The 20,115-nt window shown below is 43.2% G+C and overlaps 1 protein-coding gene across 1 annotated transcript in view; it reads left to right on the forward strand.

Annotated features, from left to right (window-relative positions):
- Nucleotides 1-1,029: 1,029 nt before the first annotated feature.
- The window catches only part of SPG7 (SPG7 matrix AAA peptidase subunit, paraplegin), a 46,186-nt gene continuing 27,100 nt past the window's right edge, over nucleotides 1,030-20,115 (forward strand). The window contains 8 exon segments of the mRNA XM_032764253.2: nucleotides 1,030-2,253; nucleotides 2,256-2,434; nucleotides 6,625-6,727; nucleotides 8,387-8,476; nucleotides 13,730-13,971; nucleotides 15,045-15,184; nucleotides 18,200-18,302; nucleotides 19,908-20,033. Of these exon segments, the coding sequence (XP_032620144.1) occupies nucleotides 2,052-2,253; nucleotides 2,256-2,434; nucleotides 6,625-6,727; nucleotides 8,387-8,476; nucleotides 13,730-13,971; nucleotides 15,045-15,184; nucleotides 18,200-18,302; nucleotides 19,908-20,033 (1,185 nt within the window). The 5' untranslated portion in view covers nucleotides 1,030-2,051.

The raw sequence follows: 20,115 nt of genomic DNA on the forward strand, positions 1-20,115 counted from the left end.
TAGCTTTCTGAACAATTCTGTGATCTTAAACACACAAGCATCATGCACCTTCCCTGACCAACCTTCATTGATATCAGTGAAGCATCCGCAGGGATCCAATAGCACTTGCATAACTATAGAAAAGTACGCCTTTCTCTCAATGGATTCTGTAGCAAGGTGGCTGGCACCAAGATAGGGATGTGCATTCTGTCTCTTCCCCCACCACAGCTGGGAACCCAATTTTTGCAAATCCATCCACTATATCTTATATATTGCTGGGAGTCACAGTCCTGCACAGCATTCAATGGCCTTACATACTTGGATGACAATGGCCCCCCACTGTGGATTTTCTAACTTCAAAGTGACTTCCCACTGACCAGTCGCAATCCAGCGCTGTAAGCTTCCAGAACATGACCACCACTCACTTCTCCACTGTCAATGAGCTCTCGTTCTGTCCCTGCATTGGAGGGCTGGAGTGAGCATGACACAGATCCAGGAATGTGGCCTTTTGTATCCAAAAGTTCTGCAGCCACTGCTCATTGTCCCAAATCTGCATTATATGCGATCACACCAGTCAGTGCTCGTTTCTTAGGCCAAGAAGAAATGCTCCACAGTCTGCAGCTGCTCCATGAATGTCACAAGCAATCTGGGATTTATTTATTTTTTGCTATGTCCATTTGTAATCTCTCCTCAAAGATATCCTATTCTTCCTCATTGTGATCCCAGCTGTTGCAGTGCTCCCTGAAGGTCTGCAGGGGGCTGGAACAATTTGTGTAGTGAGGGTGCTGAGAGCAATTGAACCAACCTTTAAACCCTTGTAAAATGGAAACCACTTCAAGACACTCCCCTATGAAGGTCTGCAAATACAGAAGAATTGTGTGTCCTGTATTTACAATGGTCATAAGAATAGTGCTGAACTATGCAGGTTCCATGCTTTGGTTAGGGATGGCAGAGACAGAAAAGCACTGCACAGGATTGTGTGATTAAAAAAAAAAAAAAAAACCTAAAATTATGGGCAGTGGATGGTGTTATGGGATGGAGAAAGTTGCATACTGGGAACTTAACCCCTAGCTCTAGCAACCCTTGGGTGAATCATTAGTATCTCACAAAACACTGCAAAAAAGACTCAATAGGCATTGCCTCAAACAGCACAGCATGGCACACAGGTATACTTACCCATGGTGCATCACCAATGCAAGCAGCCAAGAATGTATGCCCTCAAGTAATATACAAACTTCAGGAGCTGAATCCTACCATAACTTGTGCTGACCAAAGGTTGTAGTGTAGACACGGCCTCTGACTTGGAAAAGAGGCAATTCATTTCAGTGGAGCAGAGAAAGTGAAAAGAGACAGAGAAGGGGGTAAGAGAAGTCCACCCCATGAGAAGGGACAGCCTACACAAAGTGCTTAGCATCAAAGGAGAGGAGATAGAATATGGAGTTGAGGGAAGATTGCTTTTAGACTAAAGGAAAACAACACATTTAAGCAGGAAGAGAAGCACCCAGAACGGAGAAAACAACAGATTGAGTCTGACTGATTGACAAGGAAGGAAAAATCACCGCCAACTGACTAGCTATGCTGGCAAAGGAGCCCCAGTCTAGAAGCATTTAGACAGCAATAAAGCCTTTTTGCCAGCAGACTTTATTCCTTTCTGGGAACTGGTTTAAGCGCTAATGGCAAAAGCGCTCCCTTGCCACATAACCCGCAGGGTCCCTAGAGGTTTGCTGGTGCAGCTCTACCTGCAGATCTAGGCCGGTACAGAAGCCAGGAGTGGACGACTCTGTGATTGCCTGGTGTGTTCATTCCTTCCGTGGCACCGGGCTTCGACCAGGGTCACCAGACAAGACACTGGGCTAGACGACCTTTGATCTGACCCAGTCTGGCCGTTCTTACCTTCAAAGCCAATCCATGAAAATCCGTTGGGGGGAGGGGGGCACCAGGCCTGAACCGCCCAGCACTGCGGGGGGCCGGCCCGGGTGGAGGGTCACGAAGCCTGAACCGGCCGGCGCTCCGGGGACCCGGCCCGGAGACGGGGGTGGGTCACGAGGCCTGAACCGGGGGCCCGGGCCGGGATGGCGGCGGCAGCTCACGGACGGGCAGACGGGGGAGGGGTGGGGTCCATAGGGGCAAATGAGGGGCTAGCATTCCCCGGCCCCGGGGAGGCGGCCATCTTGAAGTCTGGCAGCTGCTGCCGACTCGGCCAGCTTTCAAGATGGCTGACTCCACCTTCGGCCGGCACTTCCGGTTTCTCTCAGGGCCCGGCTGCCGTTAGTCCCGCTGCCCGGTCCGCAGCGGCCTCGCGTCTCGGTGCCTGCTGGGCGGGGGTCTCCGAGCCGGGCGGTCGCCGCGGGACATGGCGCTGCTGCAGCTGCTGCTCAGGGGCCCGCGCTGGCGGCGGCTCGGTCCGACGGGGCCCGCTTGGGGCTGGGGCGGCTCGGGGCTGCGCAGTGCTCCCGTGAGTGGCCGCGTGGCCTCGGGATCGCCCGGACGCTGGAGCTCTGGGATCTGGTCCTGGCCCCGGCAGGGGCCTGCTGGAGACCGGGACCTCCCCGTGCCCTGTACAGGGGGAGGCGGAGGGCGACTGATGCGCCCCGGGCCATTGTTATTGCGGGGGGGGATGAGGCTTCGCGTGCATGCAGGTGGGAGGCCTCCTTTGCTGCTGCCCTGGAAGCGCTTTGAGCAGAAGCGCTCTGGCACTGCGTGTATGTGCAGCACGGCACAGCGGGCGCCGCTTCCGCAGAGCATCTAACCGCTCCCGGTTCCGAGTAATTACTAAGCAGGCTGCCCTGGGCCGACGGAGTGGAGAAATCCCTAGTGCTCTACCACCCGTGCACACTTTCAGGAATCACCTGCCTGCAGCTCAATGATGGAGAAGCCTTGCTGTGTTAGAGCGATCCTTTCTGATTCCCATATCCAGGGCCCTACCAAATTCACGGCCGTGAAAACCGCAGCCGTGAAATCTGGTCTTTGTGTGCTTTTACGGATTTCATGGGGGAGGCTAGTATTATCAAATTAGGAGTCCTGACCCAAAAGGGAATTGTGCAGGGTTGCAAGGTTATTTTACGGGGAGGTTGTGTATTGCAGCCTTACTTCTGCACTGCTTTCAGAGCTGGCAGCTGGACAGAGGCAGCTGTTGGCCTGGTGCCAGCTCTGAAGGTGATACCACCAAGCAGCAGCTCAGAAGTAAGTTGGCAATAGCATGCCATTCCATCCTTCTGCGCTGCTGCTGGTGGCGGCTCTGCCTTTAGAGCTGGGCTTCCTGCCAGCTGCCCATCTGCAGTGCCAGCTCTGAAGCAGTGCTGCCACTAGCAGCAGCACAAAAGTAAGGGTAGCAGTACCACAACCCCTTACAATAACCTTATGACCCACCCACAGCTCCTTTTTGGGTCAGGAGGCCAACAATTACAACACTGAAATTTATGATATTTAAACTCCTATTGACCAAATACACCCTAAATTTCATAGCTTGGTTCTCCATTGTTAGTACCATTCTCTCTTAGAACTTGAAACTTTTTTTTTTTTTAAAGTCTAAGCCATTTCTGTTTGGCAACATTGATTCCTTTCCTCACTTAGGTTTTTCTTGAAAGATACCCCAGCATAGTGTGCTACCTGTTTGTTGTGTTTGTGGCACCTGCTTGTAGATAGGATTTCATGGACTCATAGTACTAGAAGGAACCTCAAGAGGTCATCTAGTCCAGTCCCCTGCCACTCATGGCCAGAAATAAGATATTATCTAGACTATTTCTGACATTGTTTTCTAACCTGCTCTTAAATATCCAGTGATGAGATTCCACAACTCCTAGGCATATTTGAGTGCTTAACCACCCTGCGGTTAGGAAGTTTTTCCTAATGTCCAACTAACCTTCCTTGCTGCAATATAAGCCCACTTGCTCTGTCCTAGCATCAGAGAGTTAGGAACAATTCTTTCCCCTCCTCTAGTTAACAACCTTTTAGATACTTGAAACTGTTATGTCCCTTCTCAGTCTTCTTTTTCCAGATTAACAAAGCCATGTTTTCAAATCTTCCCTGTAGGTCATATTTTCTAGACCTTTAATAATTTTGTTTCGCTCTTTCTGGACTTTCTCCCATTTGTCCACATCTTTCCTGCAGTGTGGGGCCTAGAACTGGACACAGTGCTCCAGTTGAGGCCTAATTAGTGTGGAGTAGAGCGAAAGAATTACTTCTCATGTCTTGCTTACAACACTCCTGCTAATACATCCCAGAATGATGTTTGCTTTTTTTGCAACAGTGTTACACTGTTGACTCATTGAGCTTATGATCCACTGTGGCACCCATAATCCCTTTCCACAGTACTCCTTTCTAGGCAGTCATTTCCCATTTTGTATGTGTGCAACTGATTGTTCCTTCCTAAATGGCATACTTTGCATTTGTCCTTATTGAATTTCATCCTGTTTACTTCAGACCATTTTTCCAGTTTGTCCAGATCATTTTGAATTTTAATCCTATCCTCCAAAGCACTTGCAGCCCCTCCCAGTTTGGTATCATGCTTTATAAGTGTACTCTCTATGCCATTATTAAATAATTGATGAAGATATTGAATAGAATCGGACCCAGAACTGATCCCTGTAGAACCCCACTTGTTATGCCCTTCCAGTTTGACTGTGAATCACTGATAACTACTCTCTGGGAACGATTTTCCAACCAGTTTTGCACCCACCTGATAGTAGCTCCATCTAGGTTGCATTTCCCTAATATTTGCTGTTTAAGTTGTCTGTGCTGCAGGAGAGGATCAAACATTATGAGGTCCTGCAAACTACATATTATGTATATACTTTGGGCTGTAGGCGAAATGTTGTTTAATGTTTTAGTTACCCCTTTTTAGTGGGTGTTATAGGATCAGAATCCTAGTCAGCGGAATAGCACATCAGCTTACAATAAAGATGCTAACCAAAATCTTAAGAATAGGTTAGCTTTGTTTGTCTTCACAGGAGAAATTATGTAAATGAAGGCGGCCCATGCGTTCCATATGCGTCCTCTGAAGGGATGTAACTTCAATGAATGTGGCTTGTTTTCTTTAAATTGTTTTCTCATCTCTAACTTTATAACATCTTTAGGGCTATTGTTTCGACAGTTTTTGTCCTTATTTAATTGTATCTGTTTCCAAAGGGGTATAGTTTAAATTGGTGAAATTGGCCCCAAGTATGGGCACCTTTATATCCTTATAGGAATATTTGTATCAACGTAAAAAGAACAGGAATACTTGTGGCATCCTTGAGACTAACAAATTTATTTCAGCATGAGCTTTCGTGAGCTACAGCTCACTTCTTCGGATGCATAGAATGGAACACACAGACAGGAGATATTTATACATACAGAGAACATGAAAAGGTGGAAGTTGTTACTCTGAAGTGTATCAATGTAGTTTATTTTGCAAAAACTACATCCACCTATGGGGGTTACATTCATGTAAGCTATATCTGCTTCTGAACAGATACTTTTTGAACTGATTTAACTATTTAAACGAGCCCTTAAAGAAAAATGGAAAAAATCAAGTTTGTTAAAATGAGACATAAACTCACACAAACAAGGAAATTCTGACTTAAATGTTCTCTAACTAATTTCCTCTTCTCTGCTGAAATTCTGCAATGTTTTCGTTATAAGCTTCTGCTGCTTTCCCACAGATGAGGCTTCACCCCCTGCAATACCCTGACCCAGTGAATAAGTGAAAAAGGGAGGCTATTTCTACAGTAGGAGTGCTTTACTGGTACAGGAATACCGGCATACACACTTCTAGTATGGGCACAGCTGTACAGCAAAGCTGTGCTTTGTACTGGGTTAGTAAATCCACCTCCCGCAAGAGAGACAAGCTATCCCAGTAAAAACACAGTTTTGTTGGTATAACAGTGTCTACACAGGGGCTTCAGGCAGCACAGATCTATCAATTAGGGATCACACTTCACACGGCTGACCAGCATAGCTGGGCCGGCAGAAGCTTCTAGTGTAAACTTGGTCAGAGTAGCAGGTGTATTGTAGGAATCTTTGCTTCTGTCAGTTTAAATTAGTCATTTAACATTATTTAACAGTTTTGTATCTTCATTGCAGTGAGAGTACTGTATGTCACGGTAGGCCATGTCAACCAATGACTAATGTAACTGTGAAATTTAATCTACAATTCAAGCCAATTCTTGCATCCATGGAACATCACGCTTAGGGTTAATCAAGACTACAGGCAGTACTTATTAGCTGGTGTGAGGTGTATAGTCTCGTTACTGTGGAATCTGTTAGGTTACGACTTTGCCCTCCTCTAGCCGTTCTCATCTGAGAAAATCAAAGCACTTCGCCAATGTTAATGAATGTAGCTTCTCCAGCTCTCTGACATGTTAGCCCCAGTGTACACTTGATGGATAAACCTAGGCGCAAGAAGAAGAGTGTGACTTCCAGATATTTTAGGCACATGCTCTGTGTGCATATTTGCTCCCCTAAAACCAGGCTATAAATGACTTGCTCATAATCACATAGCAAGTTTGCAGTAGAGCCGGGAATGCTACACAGAGGTTCATACTCATCATGTGACCAAATCACAAAAATATCCTTCCTACTGAGGAAATCTACTTTGATTGTCCACTGATTCTATGCTGCACTGTGCAGTTTTTCCTGTTTCAGTCGTCTTTTTTTTCTCTTCAGACCCTTCTGTCCCGAACACTTTCCCCCACATTTCAAGGGCTCAGTGGACTCTTAGTGAAGCAACATGTAATTCGAGATCCAGTAAGACTCTGGAAACTCTTAGGTGAGCTCTCTACTAAAGTATTTCTGAGGGGGATGTCTGCTTTGGCAAGGACATTGTATTTGAAATGACATTAATTTGGGGTCTACTAAGAAATGTAATTGTATTTTTTTTGGCTAGTGGTAAGCTGTGGCATCTTCACAGTCAGGCTCAGTGTGATGAGCTACCTATGTGAGCTCTGAAACCAAGCCTCATTCATTTAACTTCAAAATGTTTTGTATTTGAGTTTACAGTTAAGAGCTTGCATTTTTTTTTAATGGATTTGCTTCTGTGCCATTGGTGAATGTTAATAGGAAATCTTGATGCAGCTTTGACAATAGATATTGTAGAGGGATGGTGGGCCAATCCTATCCCTAGGAATTGGGGTGGGACCAGGATCTGCCATCCTTGGAGCATGGGGAGGGTGGAGGTGTGTGCGGTCAGGTCTGTCTCACTCACCCCACCCCCCGATTCTCCCTGTTGGGCCAAGGCCCCCTCACGCACATGCTCCCAAGTGGCAGATCCTGGTCTCGGCTTCTTGCCAGCTGGCACTGTAGTGTCTTCTTGGGATTACTGGGGCTCCTAATCACCATGTGTTGTCATTGCCACCCCCCTTCCTGCTGGCTGTCTGGAAAGGAAGCAGCAGCAGTAGCCTGGGCTAGAGCTGTGTGTGGAGCAAGCCAGGCCCTAGGCCCTGCCCTGTGCCAGGCTGACCAGCTGGTGCCGTATGTTGAGATATCACTCCCTGGCCTGAGCAGCCAGCTTAGTCCAATACAATGATTTTTCCAGCAGCAGGGAGGTGTAAGTGGCGATGCTCACTTCTGCCTCCCTGCTGTTAGAAAAATCATGTTATTGGGCTAATTTCATTATTTCTGTACAATCTGTGAAATCATGACTTACACAGGGCTGTTGTTATGGAGCTGGAGAGCATGAGCTGCAATGTATTAAACCTCTATGTTTGTCTTGTGGTTAAAAGCACATGGATGTTTCTCTTTAAAGTGCTACATCCCTACAGTCTGCACAAATGCAGGTTCTGTCAAGTACTGTAATTTCTAGACTTGCCTGCCTTTCCATGGAGAGTGCAAGCAATAGCTTCAGGTCATTTATTTTCATTTCTGAACTCTTTGCTGCTCCCTGGCACAAAAAAGGCAGCTCCCCTCAGAGTGTTTACAACTAGTGGTAGCAGTGGGTTTTTTAATTATATGTATATATTGACAGATTCGTGTTTTTCAGTTGCAATGTATACAACATTCCCATTAGTATACGTTCACACCCAGTGGCATCCAGTAGGACAAGGATACTGAAACTAGTACATGAATATACTCCAAATTTTCTGTTACTCTATAGGAAAGTTTAATAACTAGAACTGATGGAGAATTCTCTCGAAAAGATTGTCTGCCATCTTAGAATAATTTCTAAACGAAGCTGTATTTTGACTGAATTGCAGAAAAAATAAACATTTAATTTAGAAATAAAGTTAAGTTTCCTCATTCTTGATCAGATTCCTCCCTCTGATGTGTGTGCCCAATTTCCATTCAAGTTAATGAGAGTTACATGTGTGTAGGGGAGGGCAGAATTTAATATGTGGCATATTCAAAGCTTGTACTGTGTGTCTAATTTCTCTTCCTGGGTCCCAGAACTAAGTGCTTCAGTTACTATCTTTTTCCCTTTATTTCTCTGTAGGTAGCACTTACTATTTTAGTACCTCAGGGTCTCGGTGGAATAGCAATAAGAATGAAGGCTCCAAAGGGAAGTCTCCAGAGGAGGATGAGGGTATGTATGAAATTTTGATACAGAGGATACTTAATGAAATGAAGGTTCCAAATTGGAGTGTCATTCTTTGTGAGTGTGAGCGGGAGAACGTGCAAGATCCATGTTAATGCTAAATAGTGCTAGGTATTGGTCTGCGTACTGGAGCCATATCGGTAAAGTATTCTCATCATAGGCTTATAAATCATAAACTGCTGAGTCTAATTTATACACGTCTGAGCTTTGTTCAAAGGTTTTTATTTCTCTTTTGTATATCAGTTTGTTTTTGTAATGTATATCTAGGTTTGGCAGACTTTTTAAATAATTTTGACAGGCATTGATTATTTTGAAGCTTTTTTTTTAATTTTATCAATTTAAATTTTCAGAGTTACAGGAAATTATAGTGGTGTGGTCCAGAAAATTATTTAACAGTAGATGTTGAGATTCAATATATTAAAGCTTTATAATGGTTAAAACATAAATTGTCCACATCACATGTCAAAATATGCAAAGTAAATTTCCTTAAATCAAACTCTAATTAAAGTTCTCAAGCAGAATTTTTCTTTCTTCACCTATAGGCAAAGTTTGATTATCGTCCGTGGAAATATTTGAGTCCTTACTTTTGTTACTAATATCACCTAACAAAAATGAAATCTAAGGAAATATTAAAATCTACATTTCACTATTTAAGCTGTGTACTTCTTGTCTTTTCATCTTGTACATTGGAAATAAATTTGTCAAGTTCACTTTTCTGTTAGGCCTTGTCTAAACACAAGTTATACCAATTTTACTAAATCTGTCAGAAACCTCTGGAGCTGATTTAGTTAAGCTGAGCAAATACCAAGCAGTCTTCAACTGATTGAAGTGTGTCCCCACAAGGGCGTTGCATTGATGGAACTAAATGGGTTTTTAAAGTATCGTAACTAAATTGGTACAACCATTGTATGTAGACAAGGCCTTAGCAATTTATAATAGGTTTAATTTTCTGATATTCCTTGGATACTGCAGTGTTTTGGGTTGCAAACACCTCAGGAGGATATTATTCTTTCAAAATGGTTTCATTTTAAACTTAAAAAAAATCACTGAGATTTTCTACTGATTTTCTAGTTTCTAATAGCTTTTTTTCACAGCAGCTATATCTTGAGTCTAAACTGACCTAAGAGTGCCCCTTGGTGTTGTCAGCAGCTCTCCTATAGGTGGATAGGCAACAGCAGTATTCCTTTTTTTTATAAGTGTGATTTGACTCGGCTTTGAAAAGTGAGCAAATTGCCCTCTGCTGCCCACCCCACCCCCACAGTATAAGGGACTGGAAAATTCCCAGTCTGCGATGAGGCTTGTAGTTCGATGTGTGTGGTATGAATTTCCAGCTGGAAACTCCCCTAGCTGGTGGCATGTACTGTATCCTGGCTTAAGGGGTTATTTTAAAGATGTAAGAAATGTCCCATGTGAAAAGCCTCATGCTCTTCCATGGGTATGGTGCTATCTGCTGAAATGTGACAGAGGCCTATAAGGCGAGAACCAGCGTCTGAGAGTTTCTTCTGCATCTCAGTTGATGCCAAGACTGTGAATAAAGGCCAATCTAGGCTTGCACCTTCTGTGGTGCTAACATTTGTTTTCTGGAACCTTGGATGAAGGCTAAATCTCCAGACACACAGGGCTCCAGTTTATCTTTACACAATATAATTGCAGTCTGTGACAGTAGCATTATAGTTCTGTTTTATGATGATTAATTTTTAATACATTTTCACTTAAATACAGCAATTGAGACAGTACAAAAGGCATGGCGTGTTGTGTTTTGTTTTGTTTTGTGGTTCCAAACATGCTGGTGGGACCCATCAGGCTGCATCTGGCCAACAAAATGCCATGCACACTTTCAGCCCCATTCATGGTGGTAATCTGCAGCCTTCGTAGGTCAGGAGTGAGGGTCTTGTCAGTTCAGTCAGACGAACTTAGACCACTGCAGAAACCATATGCAAGGAACAGAGAGAGAATGTACAGTGGGATGCTAGTACAAATACCACACTGAATGTTCTTTTTCAAAGCCTGGGATTTCTGCTGCCTGGAAGACCACACAGAGTGATTGTGACCAGAGATCCTACAAGAAGTATTGTGGCTATTAAAATTTGTAAACAGTAACCTGCTGTGTTCAGTGGCCCTTCTCCTGTGATTAATGGATAATTTGACTTTGGGAGGTGGAGTTCTCCTCCGTGTCTCTAGCAGAAAGACTGTCTCTGCAGTAATTATTAAAAAAACTCTTTGAACTGTCACTGCAGCCCTTGCAAGCTTTTAATCACAGAGTTCAGGTTTGGGGTTAATGGCAAATCATTTCTTCATGAAGGCTTTCTGAGACTAAAGAGCTGGAAGTGTTCCCACAGTAGTTGTTAGCAAGTGTCTCTTCCAGCTACCATTACTTATTGATTTAATAGTTATTGTGGGCAGTTTACATTGTAATATGAATGCAGCATGGTGAAAGTGATTGCATTTTCTGACAAACCGAAGTGGCAGGATGATAGAGGTACAGAAATCAGGAAGTTTTGAATTGACTATCTGTGTCTGCTGTCCCTGAATATGGACTGGTAGAAGACCTCTCATAGCAGTAGATGTCTTTCCTCCAGTTTTCTAAGGCATTGTCATCTGAAAGTGGTCAGCTGCAGTTTTGAGGGTAAAGGTGCTTCCAATTTGCATTAATCCAGAAATGTCCATCATGGCAAGATATCTAATGGGCAGTTCTGATTTCAACATGATCTTTTTTTCAGTGACATTCTCAAGATTATGGCTGCTTCTCAGAAGAGAAGAGAGAGAGATTGGGAAACCCCTATACTCTGATCAAGGAAAATATTGCGTGCATCTCTCTTGATTTCATCTGAAGCTTAGAAGGGAAGAAGTGCTGTAACAGCATGCCCCTGGGCTATTTCTTTTCCATCTGAGATCTCACTGAAAATCATCCTTGTTGCACTTAGACTCTTTTTGTGCTGGGGTTCACCTCTCCCAGAGTTGCCTCAGTTGTCTGTAGAAAGGAAAGTTGTTGTCTATTTATGTAGTTCTAATTTAATGAAACGAGATATTGCCTAGCTTTAAGGTTTCTATCATCCTTGGCTAACACTGTTCTCCTTTTAATAAGACGTTGCTGGATGTTAGATTATAGCTTTGTGATTAATTTACTCATTCTAGTGTAGCTGGATCTAGCTGATAACATGGGTGGGAAGATGGCATGAAAGAACAAAAGGGGATGAGCTGCACACAGATCCTGAGCTGTCACTGTGTTCTGAAACTGTGACTTTATCTGAAAAGCTGTATTGTTTCTATTTAGTCACAGGCCTTTCCTGTTGGAAATACAGAACAGAGCTAGGGAGAAGTGAAAAATGATGTTGCATATCTGAAGGACAGAGGACTTCCTGGGGTTTGATGACTGGGTCATATCACCTTTTTTTCCCCCCCTTGGTTTTGTTGTGTTGTGTAGGGTCTCATTGTTGGCTAGTGATAAATACCAGTGTAGATGTCTTTGTTACGAATTTGCAAATAAACCTAATCTGGGCTGCAGCAGGCAGACACACTAAAAATCCAGTGGTGAAGAGTTAATTTATTTCTATGTGTAGAATGCTGTTTACGTATGTCATGGTGCCAGTGATGGTAAATTGTTTATCAAGAACATCCAGATTTGACCATATAAATGGGGAGATGACTGTCTTTAATCACCTGATGGTCAGCAACTGAAATCAGACATTCTGCCCTGACGGTCCTTTATAGGCGGCAATCTTCTAAATCTGCTGGGGAAGTCTGGAAAGTGCCAGGATTCTAAAAAACAGGTTAGCTGCAAATACTAAGACACACAAGTCATTGATTCTCTGTGGTTCTCAAGCCTTCTAATTGCATTATAAAGTTACTTACTTGACTAGGTGTTTTTGGCATTGTAAGATGAAAAGTGAGCATGTTGTCCAAACAAATCCATCGATGGTACCTACTGAACTTCCAGTAGTCTATTAAAAAACATTTTTTACACCACATGTAATTAAACTGTGAAACTCACTGTTGCAGGATATTATTGAGACTAATAGTTTAGTAAAATGCATTGCAGATTATATACCTCTATTAGATGCCTGTGTAATATTAATAATCACTTTATTATTCTGTATAGTGTAAATGTTGATCAACTGATGTCCTAAACCACAAAGCCTGACAAGAGCTGGTCAGGAAATGATTTGCGCTGTATTATTGCACAGCTGGCCAAGAGCATTGTGATGGGTTTTACTCATTCTCTCAAAATTTCCAGCATAGCATTAGCCAGCAGCAACCAGACTAGTTGGGCCACTGGTTTGTTACAGTACAGTGAAATACAGTATATGAAGAAGGTTACAGTAGTTGAAGCCTTTGGTTTGATTTCAGTAATGATGCTGTAGTGGTTTTGTTTGATCTATACATGCATTAGACCAGGCAGCTGAAATGGTTCCTCAGTTTAGAATGGGCTGGGATTCTTGATGAATTGACTTTTCACTAACTAGTTAATGGATTTTGAGCCTCTAAAGCCTTATGGACTAGGATTAGATTTAAATAAAAACAAGCTGCTGATCAAAGCTTTCCAAAATGTGTTGAGATTATCTGGTACAGAGATGAAGAATTTTATTTTTTAGGGCAGCTTCCAAAAGTGAATTTTTGGCTCTTTGTGCCACTTCATTTCCTCTTCTTACTGAATTGACAGTTGAAGTGAAAAACTTGACCCTCCCTTGGATCCAGTGCACACAGTCTCGCTGCTTAGGCTGTTGGGGACTGGGGAGCAGCTGGACGTGGCAGCAGCTAAAAACAGACTCCATGATACAAGCAAATATTTGCTAGCTAATAGAATGCAAACTTCGCTTCCTTCCTAGGAGCTGTTAATTTTGGATCTGGCTGCATGTACTTTAATAAACAGGCTTTTGAGTTGATACTGTTTAACTTGTGGAGAAGAGGAGGCCTTGTGGTCTGACAAGATCTGGGAGCCAGCAAGGTCCTGGATTGTAATGTGACCTAAAACACTGACTCACTGTGTGACCTTGGACAAGACATGTGACCTTGGACCTCATTCAGCTCAGCTGGAAAACTGGCCTTATAAGACCTCACAGCAAACTAGATGCTGCTTCTGCGTATAGCTTTCCTAGACAAATCAAATACAGAACTCATACCAAACTGTGTAGCTGGGCAATTCTTGGTCTGTGGTGTAATTTTCTGTTCTCTGGGTCACAGAGCTTAATCATTATATACTGTCCTGTCTCTCCTCTCATACCTCTCTTCTTTTTTGTAAAGAGGAAAAGAAACGTAAGGAGCGGGAAGATCAGATGTATCGTGAGCGTTTGCGGACGCTCTTCCTAATAGCTGTCATCATGAGCCTGCTAAACTCACTGACCATCAGCGGGGTCAACATTTCCTGGAATGACTTTGTGAATGAGATGCTGGCGAAAGGGGAGGTCCAGAGCATTCAGGTGGTTCCAGAGAGTGATATTGTGCAAATCTATTTGCACCCAGGAGCAGTTGTATTTGGACGGCCTGTGAGTGTCTTTGTACAATTAGAATGAATAATTCCTGATTAAGCTGTTAAGAGTTTCTTAAATATATTTTCATTAAAGCCCTAGCTGCTGTTTTGCTCATTACTGATTTCCTTCTCTTCTTTGTGTTTGAAGTTCTATCTCTCTCTTGTCAATTATACTATACCAACTGAGAGATGAATGAGTCGTTTGTTTGGTTTTTTATAAAGAATATTGCCTGAATCTCCCCCATCCCCAGTGGTTGGGAGAAAGTCAGAAAATCCATTGCAGATTTTGGAAAAGTTTGATTTTTTTTTTTTAATTATTCCTAATATTAGCACAATTTAAGATGATTCATGGAACTAGGAATTGGTTGTAATTTTTTACCACTGGCTGGGTTAGGAAAAACATCATATTCAAAGTAACCAATGTGGAAGCTAGTTCCAGATGTTTGACGAGCACTAATAGCACATGCCTTTTTATTTTTTTAAAACCAAAAGAAGTGTGAGTGCATGTTAGGACACAGGCTGCTGGGCTTGTCACCACTGAGAAACAGAAACTTGTGAGACAGTAAATTATTTCTCTGGTGATTGGCCTATTATTTTGTTGGATAGCTTCTGATCACTGAAATCCATTACCGTCTATGTGGTGTGCAGATGGTATCTAGGAAGTCTACATTAAGCACAAGAAACTCGATTCCTGTGGATTTCTGAGGTCTTCACGTGCAGAGCAAGTGCATGATTATAGGCTCAAAGTATCAGTAAATGTGGGCTTTTGAAGGATTAAATCCAGCCTCTGACTTGCGTACAAAGTCCTTGTATCTCCTTGTCTGCAGACTAACTTCTTTGCTGGATTTCAGCAGATTTTGTCCTTACAATGACATCGCTGTGAATTTTTAACTTCAAAATAAGTGTTTTCTCCTTTAGTCCTCACTTCTGGTCCCATAGTCACTTTCTCACACTCCACTGGTGTTGCTAGCAAGAGGGTGACCCATAATTTAGAGAAGTCTTTAGTCTAACTATCCACTGTAGATAGGTGACCTAGTTTCTGCTTTATCCTCAGTCTGCAATGTGGTTCTCTTGATTTCATGTCCCCAGAGGCTTTCCCTGATGTACAGGATGCAGGTGGCAAATATTGACAAGTTTGAAGAGAAGCTGCGAGCAGCGGAGGAGGAGTTGAATATTGACGTGAAGGACAGGATCCCAGTCTCCTACAAGCGCACAGGCTTTTTTGGAAAGTATGATATTAACTGATCACTTATTTGTACTGTAGTAGCGCCTGGGGCCCCAGTCAGGGATCAGGGCCTCGCACTGTAGGTCATCCTACAAACACATAACGAAGAGACGGTCCCTGCCCTGAAGAGCTCACATGTGGCTTTCAGAAGTAGCCCCATCTTTAGAAGACATGTTAAAACTTAGGCCAGGTCTACACTACAAATTTTTGTCATTGTAGCTATGTCAGTCAGTGCGTGAAAAAACACCCCCCAGTCGACGCAGCTACGTTGGCAGAACTTTGTAGTGTAGATGCAACTATGCTGACAGAGTGCTTTTGTCACGTAGTAATGTCATTCGGGGAGGTGGTGTTGCTGTGCCTGCAGAAAAACTCCTCCTCTTGGCATGCAGAATAGAATCTGCACATCTGAGGCAAAACTCATTTTCAGTCGCTATGGATTTTTGTAATACGTGGTAGTTTTCCTAATTGAGCACTTTGTCTTTAATCAATTATTATAGTGAAAACCATGATAAAACCCATAACACAGTGGGCGCAACAAACATGATATTGGCCCCTCGTTTAAATTACCATTGGAGTAGATCCATAATGAGCCTTCCCCATTTTATAATGCTTTAAAATTGACTGGTTTATTCTGAGGTGAGCCAGGTTATAAAAATAAATTCTTAGCTTTAGCCCACTACAACAGGAGCTGCAGTTCAGACAGATAACAGGGTCTGACACTGACTCAGATTTACAGCCACATACTGAGCAGAACAGCTTTAATGATAAGACACAGCATGTCAATTAGATGAGATTCTTATTAAATGTATAGACTTTTTTTTGTTATCCAAAACCAGGATCCTTTGTCAAAACAATTCAACAAAGGTTAACGTTTTAATTGTAATATGGGCCTCGAACAGGTGAGTGAGCAAAGAAAGGAAAAAATCTGTCAATCAGCTGCTGGTTGGAATTTATTTTGTGTTTTCAAACACTAGCACCAACATTTTGTGGTCTGTTTTCTACTGCTGTGGTTTATTTGTCCTTCTGTTACAACTGGCAGCTTTTGCAAACCGAGATTTATGGAATCCAGAATGCAAAACAGATTTATAAAGCCCACTCGCTGAGGATTTGAATGAGTCCAGAAGCACCTCTGTCCTTGTGAACAGATACCATATTGTACAGGAAAGCTTTCCATAAGAGTATGTGTGGAGACTCCACCAGAGGGAGTATTCTTAATTGTGTATTCTCTCTAATCCTTCAACAAGGATGTGTAATGTTGCAGTCCTGTATCTGCCAACCCAAGAGGTCCCCTCTCCAAAAAGCAGGCATGATGTGTCAAGCTACCTTGCTGGTTCAGAGGAACCATAGCTGTCTTTCAGCATTCCCTAGCCACATACTTGCAACAGAGTATCATGGTGGCAGCATTAACTGGATGTGCAAAGGTTTTGTTTTCTGTGGTTTGTGAAGTGCAGTGGACCACTTTCCCTTAACAATCATGGTTGGCTATGGTGTGAAACTTCCTCTCCCGGAACTTCCACCATGGATGCAAAACATGCATTTCATGAATGTATTAGAAAATGCTTCATATAAAAGAGAAACCTGGGTATAGTCTTGTGTTGTGCTGCCAGGTCCTACAGCTGGCAATTTACTTGAATAAATGTTTCAAGATTCAGCAATTTGTTTTTAGTTTTTGATCATAAGGCCTGAGATCTCTGCCTCAAATTTGTAAATTTACAATTTTTGTATACCAACCCCAGGGAATCTGTATTTCTAGCTGTTCTTTACCTTTCAGAACTGTTCTGCTGTGGTTCTGCTCTGAAAATAGACTTTCTAAAGGTGATATTGTGGGGTTCCATATTCTCAGTGGCTTCAAGATCTAGAGCCTGATCTGGTAAAGTGCTGAGTGCTGGCGACTCAAATTGTCTTCTTTCAGAGAACAGAGCATTTGGTACCTTGCAAGATCAAGCCCCTTGTTTGCTCAGTTGACAAGTCAAATATGACTTCTTAACTGCCAGTGCTACAGATTAAGGTCTACAAACCCAGCTGCATTCTTTCTGCCTCTTATTTCTCTGTGTATGGTACTTCTGTGACCCCCCCGTTCCCATACCACCTGACTGCCATACAATCATTAATGTATTCATCCTCTTGAGAGGTAGCGCAGGGCTACTACTCCCATGTTACAGTTGAGGGAACTGAGGTACAGAGAGGCTAAGTGACTTGGCCAAGGTCACACAGGAAGTCTCTAGCAGAGCAGTGACTTGAACTGGGATCTCAAGTCCCAAACTACTGGACCATCCTTCCTCTTATTGCCAGAAAAGATTCTGTAGTTGGAACTTAATGAAGAATGTTGTTGCTGGTGCGGGAGACAGAATAAACTTTGGCTTATGTGCCTGGAGCCACATCGGAGCCGTAGTGTTTGGGCCCCCCATTTGGACCAGCAGCACAGAGTCCAGGCATCTGTCCTAAGGGGGCATCTGGGAATTCCCCTGGCAATGCTGGGTGCTGTGCTACCTGCTTCTGACATAGTGGGCATGTAAGAGAGATGACCAGAGTGCCTTGCATTCCAGCAATCCCTGGCTCTGTAATGTCCCCCAGGGGGCCGTTGCCAGCCAGCATAGATTAGAGCAGCCCTGAGGTGGCTCTGATTTACACTGGAAGCCAAATTAGCCCTTGGCTGCCACCTTTGCCTGTTCCCCATCAGATTCTGAACTGATCCAGCCTAGCCAATCTGTGAAGATCTAGCCCATTTGTTATGAGCAGATATGACTCTGAAAGAGATGGTAAGCCAGTGCCACTCTGAGTCTTATCTGTTTGTCTTTTTTGTTATGTAATTGTTGGGGGGTGTTCTATACAAAATTTATATTTTTCAAAATGTACCACATTCTCAGTCACTTCTCTGCCCATAGCTGCACTTCTAGCCTAACTACCAGGACCTTTAAAATTCTGAACACAGATAACAGTTGGGAAATGTTTACTAACTTAATAACTGTCTCATGGCTAGATGCTTAAATTTGTACTTAACTAGCTGTTTTCTTTTCAGTGCCCTTTATGCCCTTGGAATGGCAGCTGTTGGTGTAGCCATATTGTGGTACATCTTCCGCCTTGCTGGGATGGCAGGAAGGGAAGGAGGATTCAGCGCCTTTGTAAGTAGTTTAGGTCCTGTATAATAGTTGTTCTAAAGCTCTTGGTTAGTCTCACTTTGTACTGGCACGATTTCCTGCTCTTTCCCTGATAAAGTCAGCAGAGGACGAGAATAAGCTGATGCCAGAGGCTGTGCAGTCCTGTCATATCTTGTATCTTTTCCTGATCAGCTGACTAGATTGTACAGTAACTGGTTTCACTTGAGGCCCTCTTTCCCTGACTGCAAGAAGGGCTGAGCTCAGTGAATTTCCAGTGCAGTTTGCTATGCTATTTTCAAAACTCACTAATAAGTTGCAGCTGCGAATAGTGTATTTCGTTTTGTCCTGCCAACAAGCCTCCCATACAGCCGGGAGTAGGAATCTCTGGGTTTTGCAAAATAACTTCTTGATTTTTTAAAATATGCTCAAATTCTGGATTTCATTATGGGCTGGCGTCTCCCCGCCCATACCCCACTTGCAACATCAATCAGATCTCTCCCTCTCAATCAGCTGATACAACTTGCATAAGTCTGCTCTGGGTGCAGGAGCAGTAACTGAGGGGGCTTCTGGATGGATACCTAAATCCTCCATTAAGGTGGTGCCCAGCAGCCCCTTCCCGTGCTCTCTTCATCTTGCTATGAGTGACTTTTTTTTTATGGAGTGACATGTAACTGCTTGGATGGAAAGAAGTGCTTTAGAAAGCTTTGATTGTAGGAGGGCTTTAAGGGCTAGATTCCTGTCTTTGTGGAGTGAGCACAATTAGCCCCTCCATGTTTAACTCTCTGAAGAAGCTGGCAGCTCTGAGGGCCTGAACTGCGTTAAACCTTTTTTTCCCCTCTTAAAAATAAATAAATAAATAAAATCTTAGTGGCTGTTTTCAGCAGCGCATAATAAGCAGTTACAAGGAGGGTGTTTAACTAAATTGTTGTTTTGACTATCACTGTGGCTTAACACTCACCAGGAGGCTCAAATGTGGGGCCTGTTCTACTTGAGAGCCTATAGTTCCATTCCTGGACTGTCTTGGAACAACAACTGTGGCAGCAGCTCCTGGCAACGGTTGGCTCTGTGTGTTTGTGTATTTAGAACAGTGTTGATGATAAATACCCATTAATTCACATTATTTCTTCAAACTGTACCAATAGTAACCAGCCCAAGTATACTAAGGACTACGGTCAATAAGAATTAGAGGGCAGGGGTTCTTGACATACTCTACAGACTTGGGCAATCTGCACAAGTTTTTGAATTAAATGCCCTCAGCTGATGTATGGGGGGAATTGCTGCAGGTTTCCTCTCTGCCTCGTGCTAATAAAACATTGGTTAATGAAATGGTTGAGTCACAGTACCAAACTCCGACATCCACAAGGGGAAACCTTTTCATGAAAGTACATTACTGAACTTGGGGCCTAGAATCATTCTGCTCTGCTACAACAAGAGAGAGCGGGTAGGCATTGTAATGTACTTCATATGGGAAGATCACGCATAACCCACTCATATATTATGCCTCCTCCCATTAAAAAAAAAAAAAAATGTGTATTCCACTGCCTGATCTTGCATAGCCTTTCTAGTGTGCCCACCACCTCCCTCGTCAGGACTATGCCCTCAGAATTCAGAGTGTGCTGTCCTCCACAGAACCAACTGAAAATGGCTCGCTTTACCATTGTGAATGGGAAGTCTGGGAAAGGGGTCAGCTTCAAGGATGTAGCTGGAATGCATGAGGCCAAAATGGAGGTCAAGGAATTTGTGGATTATCTGAAGGTAAGAACCTCAAATGTGCTTGGTAAAGAGGTGGAAGTGGAGGGAGCAAATCTGCTGGACAGCCCAGGTGAATGCAATGTGA

The sequence above is a fragment of the Chelonoidis abingdonii genome, chromosome 19 (genome assembly GCF_003597395.2).
Source record: "Chelonoidis abingdonii isolate Lonesome George chromosome 19, CheloAbing_2.0, whole genome shotgun sequence".
In the NCBI taxonomy this organism is placed as follows: Eukaryota; Metazoa; Chordata; order Testudines; family Testudinidae; genus Chelonoidis; species Chelonoidis abingdonii.